Here is a 13,924-nt window from a genome sequence, read left to right as displayed (position 1 = left end):
AGAGGATAATATTGGAGAAATGGAGATGGGCCCTTTAAACCAAGATTGTAGCAATAGTACTAATATCTGAAAAATTCTCGAACGACATTGATTACCTAGTCATCAGAATATATATCCTGCCAAGAAGATCTAATCTGTAGATTTTTCATAGCGCTGTTACTTTGTTACATTGAACTGTACCTTTGGTATATATTCCTATGCTCTTGGACGTTAAAAGATTGGTTGCCATAATGAATGAATGCACTGCATGTTTTGCTACAACTTGAACAGTTGATATTGAATTTAAGTATATTGCTTTACATTTATACAACTGCTGAATTTTTGTATAATCAAAGGATAACTTTAATAATACCCTTTGGTTTATTGTTATTTTCACATACATCTGGTGGATATTTTTTTTTATTTAAAAAAAATTATATATGATGTGTTGTCTTATAACGAAATTATAATTTACACTCTACATTTTCACTATTTATAAATCGAATCCTATGATTTAGTAAATATGTATAGAAAATACTCTGTTGTTAGCTACCTAAACTTAACTAAATTATTAAGTTAAGTTAACTATTCTAGAAAGATTATAAAAATATTCTTGGTTAAATTATACTTATCCAATCTATACGCAACTCAACTAAACCCAACCTAACACAATCCAACCAAACCCAACCTAATCTAACCCATTCCAACTCAAGGGTATTTTGGCCATTTTTTAAAAATTAATTAAATTTAATGGAATATTTATATATGCCCAGACATGTTCCATATTCCTTAAATTATAGGGCTCAATTTATAAATAATAAAAAATATAAAGGGTAAACCATAATTTTGTTAAAATAGAATGATGTATATAAATTTTCTTTTTTTTTTTTTTTGTTGAGAAATTTGCATCCTATCTTTTAATTAAATTATGGTTTATACCATACATTTTTACTATTTACAAATCGAGCCCTATGATTTAGTAAATATATGTAAAAAACATCCGACCGTTAGATGAGTTAGTTAAACTTAACCAAATCTCTAAGTCAAGTTAACTAAACTAAAAAATTATAAAAATACTATCAACCAAGTCATACTAATAATATTTTAGTCATTTTAAAAATAAGAGCATTTCGGTTATTTTAGAAATAAAATATCTCTACTTAATGGAATATTCTAATGATGTTAGTTCAAATCTAATCGATGGTGTTTTCTGCACATATTCGCTAAATCAGAGAGCTCGATTTGCGGATAGTAAAAATTACATTATAAAATAGAGTGTTATTAACCCTCAATGGTTTTAACTTTCTTTTTCTTCTTTCCTTTAAACTAAGAGTAAAAATGTTCATATGCATTTTTAATATAATATAAAAAAAAAATCTAATAGAAGTAATGTTTGAAGGTTTTTCTTAGTTATGGGTTCAATGTGTCATAAAAAACTAAAAACCAAAGGATAGGTTATGTGAAAAACGCGAAATAATTCAGATGGTCCACGAATAATTATCCCTATACTCAAGCTATAGATAAGAAAGCAATACCAGAAGATAACGACGCACGAAAACATTCATTTTGTTTGTTTTCCTCGTGGAATTGGCTGAAAATAGTCTCTCCTTAGCTACCTGCCTGAAGAACTTTGGACGAAGAATAGAAGAAAGTAGGCCAAAATGAGATTAGATCAACAATGCTGAACTGGGCCCAAGAATAATTATCCCTATAATCAAGCTACAGAGAAGAAAGCAATACCAGAGGATAAGGACACATGAAAACATTCATGTGTTTGTTTCCCTAATGGAACAGTCTCTTCTTAGCCACCTGCATGCAGAACTTTGGATCAAGAATGGACGAAGTAGGCCAAAATGAGATTAGATCAACAATGTTGAACTGGTCCCAATATCTGGAGCTGCTCCACAGTTCGTCCACATAAAGTCTTCCCATGTTGACAAGGCCTCGAGCGAGTTCTGGCAATGGAATTTTGGAGTGATAACTAGGAATTTAATTGCATTCTTGTTAGAAATTTGTCATCGAATAAACTGTAGCTCTGATGTTCACTTGCAGATTATGTCAGACTGGAAGTTATCACATATATCATAAGCACAGTATCTGAGAAGAAATTACTATTGCAGTGTACTGTGCCCATAATCATTATTTTATTTGCGTGTAAGGAAACATGCTAGTGAGCATGTGCCATGGCTACACTAACTGAAAGAATTTGGACTAAGATCCAAAGGGGTACAACTGTATGAATGCAACCTGCTAACAGTTCAGGATTATGGAAGAATATCCACAAAGATGTTTCTGAATGAAGAATATTTAAGTACAGCAAATGGTTATGGATTTGTGTTAGTGAGATAGATCTTTGAAGATATTAATGATAAAAGCTTGAGTAAGTTTCCAGATCAGCTTGTCCACTTTCCCTGCGAAAACTACTCCACAACTTGCGCAAGTGGGATTCACCATCAAAAAATCAGTGGATACTTTTGGCATGTCAAGAAGTGTTAAAGAAGCAATGTATCTTACCTGCGACACTTGGCTGTAAAGATGCTACTCCAATATATAGTTAGAAAACACACACTTTCATATCCTCCTCATCCTTGATTAGTATACTGAAATGGGTCATGTAATTAATCTCCTCAAAGGTGTCACCTTTTCGTATATACACAGTCTAAGAACTACTCTTGCAGTGCTAAAATACAACTACTTCTTGTTTTTTCTTCTCTTTTCTTTTCGTTTTTGCTCTTGGAATACCAAGATAGTGAAAGAAAATAGTCTGAGAAGCAACATAATTAGACAAACTGATGGAAGGAAAAATTGCTTTGTCCTTTCCTGGAGGGAGACATGGAAGGTTGAAAGTTGAGACCTATTAGATTCGTAGTAATTTTATCATTTGGGCATGGAAGGCAAGATTACAGCTGCAAAAAATAATTAATTTCTGGTTTATTTTCAGTCAACTTGCAAAAAAGTGTACAAAATTTTCTTATGATTGAAAAGGATTTTTCTTTATTAGCCTCCATGTCTTATTCCAGGCCCTTAATCCAGGTAGGGAAGTTGAAGAAGCAAGTTCTTAAAGAAACATTTCTCTTGCTTGTAGGAAGTTTCTGAGACTGATAACTGTTGAATATTTTGCCAAAGTTCGCTAACAGAAGTGGAGACTTCTGGATGCAATATTACTTCTTTTTTTGAGAGAGAAGTTGAAACCTAAAGTATCCCATTTAACCGATGCTATTGAAATTCGATGGTGGTAACATCTCAACGAAAACTAATTGTCGTCTTGATTCTCAAGTAAAGACTATTAGACAAGATATACCACATGCATGCATACATTGAGAAGCATCTGCAGTATTAAAAGGGAAGAAAAGAAGATAATCTAAGTCAAAATTATTTTATCCATAAACCTGCACATATATGTGAATATAGATGTCTTAACACTATTAAAGTATCAGCTTTCTTCCTTACAAACGGCATTAAAAAAATTCCTTTTGCGTTGGTGACATCTCATTTGTATTATTGTAAATGATACTTAATGATCCCGCAGAGAAGTCTTCAATATTATTACAAATACGTATGCTCTGGCTAATTAAGAATTTTGATTATCTGCTACAACTTGAAATTAAGAAGCTAAGTAAACAAGAAACAGGGGATAGATCAGCTTAAGTGTAATTAAAAATCACTATCTAATCTGTGTTTAATGCTAATCTCCTTTTCAATCCTACTCATGTATGAGGTGTTCTTCCGTTTCACATGACTCATCCTTACACCTAGAAAGATTACCCCAATGCTAATATTGAGCTTTACAATCTTTCATTTATCTTGATGAGACTAAGTCCTTACGATTAGCTCCAATAGACATATAGAAATCCTTATAAAAGTAAACATACTCGATACATTATTTGATTATGTGGAGTATTAATTTAGAGGTCTTCTTTTTCGTTCTTTTCTCTCAACCTAACACTTAGTTTAATAAGCGTTGGTGACACAATGTAGAACGATTTTGAATGAGAACAGCTGAAAAGACTTTAGATTAGTCTGAGAGATTTATTTAACTAGGCAAATGAACTTTTTAAGGTATAATTATCTAAGTCCACACAATATTGTAGAGGTTGAATAGTTAGCTACTTTTATTTTGTTTGGTGAACTCACAAACTATAGATCAATGGCCAAGATCGACTGGAGGAAAATGAAATAAAGTGGTTGAAGACTTAAGGTCCTACAACGAAAATGATGAGTAGAATGATGGCATTTCTACTTAACATGTTAGAAAAGTTTATTTTTTTACTTAACCACTTAATGAGACTTCTGAAAGATTTGAATCACTGACTGGATCAAACATGTACATAAATCATAATATTGATTAATTAGATCCTAATTCTTATATTAAAAGTACTATTGAATCCATTGATAGATAGCTCTTCTAGGGTTTGGTGCAAAGACCCTCTTCCCTCCCTCCTAGAGGGAGTTTCTCCCTTGTTGTTCCCGCAAGGCTTTCTCCTCTCTACACTGGCCTTAGGCTAGGGTTGGCATTGGAGCAAATATTTTTATGCATACCTTTTCTTAGCCTCGATTCTTTTGCATAGTCCAGAGGTTGGTTGCAGCAAAGCTCGGTTTCGTTTACTAGCGCATAGGTGGTCGTCCTTCTAACACAAGAATCCACATGAAGAGGTTTGCTCCCACTTCTTTATCAAAACTTGATCAAACTTGAATTTCTCTATATAGACACTCGTCAATGGGGCATTTGCCTAACCACCGGCTTTGTTTTGTTTTTCTAAGCTTACGTCAGAGACTCTTTCCCTCCCTTCTAATAGGTCATCTCCCTTGCTGCCACCAGTGAGGCTTCCCTCTCCCCTCCCCCTAGCAATAGGCTAGGGGAGGCAAGCACCCTTCTTCCTCTTTTCCCTTCTTTTTTCTTCTCTCCCCACTAAAAGTATGATGTTCCTCCTCCCGGCATTGTCATACACTAACCACTGCTATCTCTTCTTCCTTTCCCCTTTGAAGTCGTTGTCCGCCATCTACCTAGTCTTCGCCATCTATCTCACTACTGTTCTCTCCTCAGCTTTCTACAACTCCGTCATCTACACCCTAGTCCTATCCTCGACCCTCCACGCCATCACCATCATCTACGTTGACTATGATGGATTTTGCCTGCGTTGCTTCCATGGTACTGTCGTCCACGCCGACTGTCGTGGAACTTGCCTACCATGGTCTTAGCCCTCCCACGCAAGCCGCAATCACCCTTGCCTGACTGCCACAGCCTCACCTCGCTTTATGCTCTACCACCGTTATCCTGTTCTATAGATTTTATCTATGCTATAAGAAAATTGTTTCTTAGTTTTGTGGATGTATTCGACTGAGCTATCATTCTCACCCCCTTGCTATTTTTCTTTCTTTTGTTGTTTTGTGTTTGGTGTTGTTATCGGTTTTATAGATTGCTCAAATGGAGTCTTCAAGTGATTTCGTTGTGATCGCTGGATTCCGTCACTAATAAGCCTGTACTCTTATTTGGGCTTGCTCCATTGTTGAGAGCTCAATCTTTCAAAACTTATGTCATTATATCTGTAGTGCAGCCGCAGTTGGCCAAACAAGAGGCTTATTTTAGAGCATTTTTCTATCTCCTTTTTTTATGCTTAAATATTTATTCTTGATACTTCATTTTTATTGTAGTCGGACCGTAATACAACCAAATTTGAGGCTTGTTCTTAGGTTTCTTACCTCATTTCCCTTTTTTGCCCTTGTATCGAGCTGTAATCATTTGATTAAAACTAATAATATGAATTAGTCTGTGAACTTTCCTTAAAAAACAATCATTGATGGATAATTAATTGCTTATCATAGGTACGATAATGACCAGTGGCGAAGTCAGGATTTTCAGCTAGAGAAGGCAAAGCTATCAAGTCAGTTGCACTGAAAAAAGTTTGAAACATACAAGTAAGAAAGTAATATTTATTATTTGAGGAATCAATTATTTGTTCCTCTGTTTCACTGTTCGATGAATCAACTATTTATTCGATTCTTTTGGGAGAAGCTACTAAATTTGTCGTTGCACACCACCTCTAATTTCTAATTTGGAGATCATTCTGCAAAAAAAATTAATGCCATTAAGCCAGTGGAGTAATAAGAATTTGTAGACACTTAAGCGGACAAAAATCAAGACAGTTTTGGATCATCCTCCGGATCCAATTAAAAGGCCAGCCAAAAGATTGTAACTGGGAACTTAAATTGATGTAAACTATCACCATCACTATCACTATATCACATCATTGTGTTAGCAACCTCCATCTCTCGTTTCCTATTAATGTCATCTTGTATTGATTCCCTTCTATATCAATCATGCATTATCTTCCCTTCATCAACTTGCTGCTAATTATTAGTCATGATTAATTTAACAGCAGCAACATTATTGCAGATATATAGAGTCCATTAAGGCCATCGTAAATATATATATATATATATATATATATATATATATATATTTGATAACATATAATAAAGAGGATACAATTATGAAGAATATTTAATATATCCGTACGGGAACTCGTGAAACCACTTTGTTTATAGTATCTTATGACACATTTAATATATGTTCGATAGATTTTTGCATGTCTCTTTGCGTGTTCGACTCAAGTAATGCTAACGTTGAAAAGAAATAACAAAAACTGAGACTGAGTCAAGCCAAGCTCTTATAAAACCAGCATTAACCCCTGGCTAAATCTTCCGATAAACCTCCCTCTTTATCTCTCTCTCTCTCTCTCTCTCTCCTCTCTCCAAATAACCACTCAGTTTTCTCTAGCTACTTTCAGGTTGGTTTGCTATCTATCTATCTATCTATCTATCTATCTATCTATCTATCTTCTCTTGTTATGTTTTTATTTAATTATTTATGTATTCTTACCTTGGTTATGATTGATTTGAATTATTTTGAAGAGATCATTAATGGGGAGATCTCCTAGCCAAGAGGACGGCGTAAAGAAGGGCCCATGGACGCAGGAGGAGGACGAGAAGCTCAAGGACTACATCAAGAACCATGGCTTGGGGAACTGGAAGAGCCTTCCTAAGAGAGCAGGGTTGAACCGTTGCGGCAAGAGCTGCCGTCTCCGGTGGACGAACTATCTCCGGCCCGACATCAAAAGAGGAAGTTTCTCCGAAGACGAAGTGCACCTTATCATTCACCTCCATTCCATCCTAGGAAACAAGTAGTCATCACTCGCACTTCTCTATTCATATCATGCTCTTATTGAATTATGAACATATATCTTATAAATTTCTTGTTAATATATACATATTTGATTCTTTTCAGGTGGTCTACAATTGCTAGCCGCATACCGGGGCGAACAGATAACGAGATCAAGAACTACTGGAACACTCATCTGAAGAAGAAGCTCCTCCTCATGGGCATCGATCCGGTCACGCATAAGCCGCGAACCGATCAAAATCTCCTTACCAGCTTTTCTAACATCCTTTGTTCTACAACCAACCTTACCAGTTTGGCCATCGAGTTGGATAATGCTACACAGTTAGCCAAGCTTCAGCTCCTACAAAACATGCTTCAAGTCTTGAGCACTTCTACTCCTGCACCAAATTTAGACGCAACTATTAATATATTGGCTAGTGCTCCACTACAAAGCTACAAATTAGGCGACATGTTTCAATCAAATTACCAGGCAGCTCCCAGCTTGTTGACTTTGAACAATTTTTATCCTCCAAGCAACTTAAATGCTTCTCCTCATGAGTTTGGACAAGAAATATTGGTGCCTCATGTTGACAATTCAAGTGCCTATTCCACCCCTTCGTTGGTATCAGCCTCTCCTGAGGATGCCAACGAGCTTATAGGTCGAGATGCTACCGATTCAGATGCACCGTTATCGCTCGAGTCTATGGAAGTACCAAGTCTAGATGATTCAGACCACTATGATTTTGGCTGGAAAGACATTTTAGAGTAAGTCCTCTATTTTGTTTCTTCTTCTCTATTGATAATAGAACTTGAAGCATAGTAACTAATGAATTGCTTGTTATATATTACAGCCAAGTAGCACGGTTGGGCTCATTGTAGATGAAGATAACTAACAACTTCTGAGTTTGAAATGAGTGGACAGTTAGAATAGCACCCAAAAAAAAAAATCATTGTACAAAAACACATGGTTCATTTAAAAGTACTCCATGACTTGTATCTACTACAATACTATTTGTGCTTTATTCAGAAAAATGTTTTTCTTACTTTTGTGATGAGCTTCTACTGCAAATTAAACTGTGTGGTGGAGATTGAGAATGACCCATGCCTAAACAATTATAATAAAACTAAATTTATGTGTGTTTAAAAACTAGTTAGTTGGAGTAGGAGGTTGATTGTGACACGAGACAGAAGTTGAAGTTGTCAGTCCTCATAATTGGAAGGCTTACAAATGGTTGGATGGTTTAAATTCTCTCATCACAAGCCATTCGTGGTGTAGCTTTTATAATTAGTGTGGAAAAATTAGTATTAAAACCTCCAAGTTGTTGGGGTTTTCTTGTGCATGTGGCGGGTCCTCATCAGTTAGTGTGGAATTTAACAATAAAGGGTGATCTCATCCTGATGACATCTCTTTCCTCTCACCTTTGCATACACAGTCGAGTTACCAGTTAATAGCATACTCCTAAAGTTACTAAGCTGGAAGAAAAGGGAAAGGGAAAATGATACATTTATAGAGCAAGCAACTGATTAGCTTGCTATTCATCCCCAAGTATCTTTCTTCTCTAATTTTGCCGGATGGATCAAGATACCCTGAATTCATATCCATTTTGGCTATGGTGTCAGAACTTTGTATCTGCCTTTTAATTGATGGGTTTGTTTTTATTTATTCATTTTAAAAAAGTCCTAATTCATGTCAAACATATATTAGTTTACATCTCTGGGACTAGTTAAATTTGAGATGTGGAAGAAAAGGAAATAAGGACATTAAATCTAATCATAAAGGGACATCATTAACTGTAAGGTTAAGAGATGTATAATATTCCTGGGCCAGAATAGGATGGAAATTGTGATACACTTCCGCACTGGATTGGACATAATTTGGCAAAAGTCGAAAGGAAACAGTACTGATGTGATCAATCATCCCGGCTAACTTTGCTTGTTTAAAGAGTCAAACTATTTATTTTACTCTCATGGACAGATTCCTTTCTTCAATATGTCTCTCTCTCTCTCTCTCCCTCTCTCTTGAGGGTTGTATGGGAATTGGAATGAGCTAGTCTACTAACTAACGCAAGACTATCTGCAATTAAAGGATAACAAGATAAGCAGTAGGTAAGCCATTAGCCTATAGAGAAGAAGCAAGTTACCTACCCACAAAGAATATGGTTTGAGTTATACCCTAAAGCTTCATCTTTGTGCATCATATGAGTGTGGAGAAGGAGAAGCCAACATGATTACCCTCTCTCTTTGTCAATCATATGAATAGACTACTACATTCCAGCACTACCACTACATCAATCTTTGTAATGGAAGGATAGCGTACTTGACCATTTTGAGAACCAGGCTAACTGCCATTAAAGATAATAACTATGACAATCTAAAAGGCAAAGGCCTTTTGCGAGAGTAAAATTTATCCTGTTTAAAGGGAAGGCAGATATGGGACATGTGGCCACCTAATTGATATATAATTTGGAAGATATATGAAATATTCCACTGAAGGTAAGGATTTTTCTCTAGCTTAAGGGTATTCGAGGAGCATTATGAATCACTTTGGTTGCATTAATAATATCTTCTCCCTATGTTGAAGTATTTCACAATAAAAGCTTCAGCAATTGTGTTAGAAAAGAATAAGAATTGCTTCTCCTGATCGTATCCTGGAAAATTTTGAAGAAAGGAAAGGTTTACTTATTGCAGTTCAGACCCACTAGTATATAGTATGTTATTGTCCCTGTACAGCCGTGTTAACCTAAATAACAGAAATGGACAATGTCACCTAGAAATGATATATTATAGTAGAAAGAATGCTTGAAAAAAAATATATCAAAGATATATACTATCATCAATATTTTATATAATTTGGAACTTTTCAAGGATTAAAAAACTATCAAGATATTTCATTCTGACCTCTTCAAAATATAATTTAGATTCAAATTTGGCTCCCAATATGATGCGTTAGGACTCCAAAAAGAGATTAGGTATAGTGTTACATTCACTACAGACAGATGAATTGAATTAGGTCTGCTTTTGTTTCTCTTAGACAAGTCAATAAAGAAAAGTATTGCTCGAAGCGCTTGACACGAACACTAGATGATCTTTTTGTTACTTGGTTGTTCAGTAATCGCGCCAGTTTGCGTAAAGGATAGGTATATCAAGTTGAATAGCTTTTTCTTTAGATATCTGGTCTAAGGTCATTTGATCATTATGAAAAATTAAAGTTTCTTGTTTGGTAGACAACAATGCAGGAAAGATTACTTTGCAAAATTAATTCGGATGCAGGTGGGGAAGATGATTTCCATATGATCCAGTTCATACATTGAAGTAGTCATCTTAAAACTAATCTTGGATTTGGTTTAATATTTCTAACAGTCCAAATACGATATGACAGGATAACGGTCCTTGCGTTCCAACATGGCCACCTTCTCAGTATTTTCTGGATCACTTTTCCAAACAAATTAATTAAGGAAAAGAATCTGATTATTAAATCACAGCAGGGTCCTGGAAAACTCCTGCAGTCAGAGCTGTAGACAATCTGCTCCTCATTCTTCAAACTCTACAAAGGATAAGATGTCATTCATGATCATCAGATTATAGTTTTCTGCAGTATGTTAGTTAAAGTTGGTTATGGCACCCACCAAATACCTTCAGGTCAAAACCTAAGAAACAATAGTATATTAGTTTCAATCTTCAAACTGGGAGACTAAGATTTCTTTGAAGCTAGTACATCTTGCTTGTTTATTTTAACGGAAGTATATATAGGACAGGTTGCAAGTGAACTATCACGATCTTTTTTTTCCCCTATAAATTAAGAAGAGTAATAATGTCAAACTCAATAAATTAATTCTACTAAATGAGTGGATTACAGAAATTAACTATTCTTAATTTTGGTGCTACAGCAGCTACTAAATATTAACTTTTGCAGCATTAAAGAATGAGTACTCGATAGCTTCTTAATCTGTTATTACGAATAATTAAGGTGTTAATGACAGTGAATATTAGGGCCATTTTCTCAAAGCTACACTAAAAAAAAATAGTGCCAGAAATATTTTGAGTGTTATTTAACGAATATGTTACTATTTTGTGCCAAGGGGTGACGGGAGCAAATGCCACAAATATGAGGTCATCTCTCTCCCTCTCAATTGCCTCAGAATCAGGTTCAGGTTCATCTGAGACCCACCATGTGGAGAAGAAACCTTAACAACTTGGAGATTTTAATTGTTCCTCAACTTAATCTCAATATTAAAACCTCGTTACGAAATGCCTTCGTATAGTGACTATCTCTACACCATGCATTCAACTCAACAGTTAATGCGAAGGTTCCAACCCCAGAAGACTGTTCAAACCAACTTCTAGATCTCAATTTTATGCCACAAAGAACCTCCTACTCCAACTAAGGTGTCCTTTGGGTTCATGCATTTCAAGAACGTTTTATAGTGTATATAAAAAAAAAAACCAATGTAAACCTGAAATACTATATCTTTCCTTTCTTCTTCTTGCTAAAGAAGATTGAGAAAATGTGTTTTAATCTTCAGTTAATTGAAGTGGAAAGCCCAACGTAGCCGTTAGAAAGGCTACTTCATGAGATATATAAACATATGTTTTTAATATTTATAGATGTAGTTTTTATAAATGAATAAAGCTAAAAATCCCCTTAATCAGGATTCATCCCCCACTGTATTATTCCTTTTGGGCGTGGTTTATTCATCTCAATTTTCATAAAAAATAAGAAGCTGCCTAACAGAAGTTCTGATAAAAGATATGAATGTTTCACTCTCAAGATGAAATAATTACGTCTAAACATATCATTATAAGCACAAGTACATCTACTAAAGGGTACAATTAATGAACCATGCGTCTTTGTACATTATTCTTAATTTCCATTTCGACTGTCCACTCATTTGAAAGTCGGAAGCTGCAGCACATCATCAAAAGGAAGTTAACTCATCTCCAATGTTGTTGATATCTGGCTGCCATAAAAGAAAACTTATTGATGATTATGATTAAAGTAATTTAAGAATAAGAGTTCATCTTGTAGTGATGATAGAAACAAACAGATGGCTTACTCTAGAATCTCTTTCCAGCCATGCTCATAGTCGGAGTCCTCTAGACTTGGTATCGTCCTTTGAACTGGAACCATATTGGTGAAATCCTCAGAAGAAGCTGAAACCAATGAAGGAGGAGGATGGGCACTTATGATGGCATATGGATTAGGGCTTCCACCATTACTCTCCATCATAAACTCACTGATCATAGACCAAGAATTATCGATCTGTGACACCATTTCTTGTTCATTAGGGCTCTTGGAAGATTCCAAATAATACATACTACTTGAGGTGTTCAAACCCGAGAAGCCCAAATTCGATAGACTCATCAACCCCTCGATATCGTGGTTTGATTGAATAATATTTCCTAATTGGTAGTTTCGAAGGGCATTGGAGCACAAGATGCTACTCATCATTGAGTCCATATTTGGCACAGGACTAGAAGTGACGACCTGAACCAGGCTTTGTAAGACCTGGAGCTTGGCTAAGTGTGCAGCATCTGCTTGTAGCCTTAGAGCATCACTATCCAAAGAGGTGGCCGAGCTGCGAGGATTGGTTGCAGCACCAAGAATATTAGAAAAGCTTGTATAAAGATCGAGATCGGCTCTCGGCTTATGGGTGACCGGATCAATGCCCATGAGAAGGAGCTTCTTCCTCAGATGAGTGTTCCAGTAGTTCTTGATCTCGTTATCCGTTCGCCCCGGTAAGCGGCTAGCAATCGTAGACCACCTGATAGGATCAAATTAGCCAAAACAAACAATTTTGTAGACATAATAATTAGTTCATAACCCAGTAACATATATCAAGCTATATAGATTACTTGTTTCCTAGGATGGAATGGAGGTGGACGATGAGCCGCACTTCGTCGTCGGAGAAACTTCCCCTTTTGATGTCGGGACGGAGATAGTTAGTCCACCGGAGACGGCAGCTCTTTCCGCAGCGGTTCAACCCGGCTTTCTTAGAAAGAATCTTCCAATTCCCAAAGCCATGCTCCTGGATGTAGTCCTTGAGCTTCTTGTCCTCCTCTGGCATCCATGGACCCTTCTTGAGGGCGCCGCCCTCATTATCATAGCAACTGGGAGATCGACCCATATATGCTTCTCCTGCAAAGGCCTACTTGAGATTAACATACCCAAATACTGTTACAAAATTCCCTCACGTACTTGTTTTAGGAAAACAACTAAAGACCAACCTGAGATTATTAGCAAGAGAGGACTAAGAGGTTGGTTTAGAAGCCTGGTATCAGTGCTGGTTTTATAGGATATGGCTGATCTCAGTCTCCTGTATTTCATTTTTTTTCTAGATTATATTTTATGTTTCAGAGGTTTCGTACTTGAGAAAGGTTCGAAGGAAAGGAGTACGGAGGTCACAAGAGACCAACGTCTGCATGGATGCTTGCTGGGCTAATCACATCAACTGGATTTTGCTAGAAAACCCCCTACCTTATAAATTTATTTTAGTTCGAATCCTACATTATCGGGTTTATTTGATTTTAACTCACTTCACCTTATAGATTTATTCTATATAATAACAAGTTATCCACGTCAATACCCAATGTTAGTTTTTGTAATCTTTAATTTTTAAATTATTTCTACCGTAATGGGTATCCAAATTGTTATGTTAGCAAATAGTATTTTGATAATGCTACAATTATAATAGTAGAGTATTAATTAAATATATATATTTTTACAAAAAATGAGTCTTTAAGAAAAATAATAATATAGAATTTATTTTTAATAAAAGTCGATGTCTA

At 35.7% G+C, this 13,924-nt stretch overlaps 2 protein-coding genes across 2 annotated transcripts; one reads left to right on the top strand and one right to left on the bottom strand.

The window, feature by feature from the left end:
- Window positions 1-6,697: 6,697 nt before the first annotated feature.
- Window positions 6,698-8,182, top strand: LOC140763716 (transcription factor MYB92-like). The gene is made up of 4 exons (XM_073102031.1): window positions 6,698-6,767; window positions 6,892-7,160; window positions 7,265-7,903; window positions 7,990-8,182. The coding sequence occupies exons 2-4, from the start codon at window positions 6,901-6,903 to the stop codon at window positions 8,015-8,017; spliced, it is 927 nt and encodes a 308-aa protein (XP_072958132.1). The 5' UTR covers window positions 6,698-6,767; window positions 6,892-6,900; the 3' UTR covers window positions 8,018-8,182.
- A 4,271-nt stretch (window positions 8,183-12,453) lies between these two features.
- LOC140762635 (transcription factor MYB39-like) lies at window positions 12,454-13,263 on the bottom strand. The gene is made up of 3 exons (XM_073100507.1): window positions 12,992-13,263; window positions 12,581-12,900; window positions 12,454-12,506 (listed from the first exon to the last, which is right to left on the bottom strand). Exons 1-3 carry the CDS (start codon window positions 13,261-13,263, stop codon window positions 12,454-12,456), a joined length of 645 nt encoding a protein of 214 aa, XP_072956608.1.
- Between the last annotated feature and the right edge of the window lie 661 nt (window positions 13,264-13,924).

Source organism: Typha angustifolia, chromosome 7 (genome assembly GCF_048772165.1).
Source record: "Typha angustifolia cultivar Huaian chromosome 7, ASM4877216v1, whole genome shotgun sequence".
Lineage (NCBI taxonomy): Eukaryota > Viridiplantae > Streptophyta > Magnoliopsida > Poales > Typhaceae > Typha > Typha angustifolia.
The sequence above is the reverse complement of the archived record's forward strand: the minus strand, read 5'-3'. Positions and strand labels throughout refer to the sequence as shown.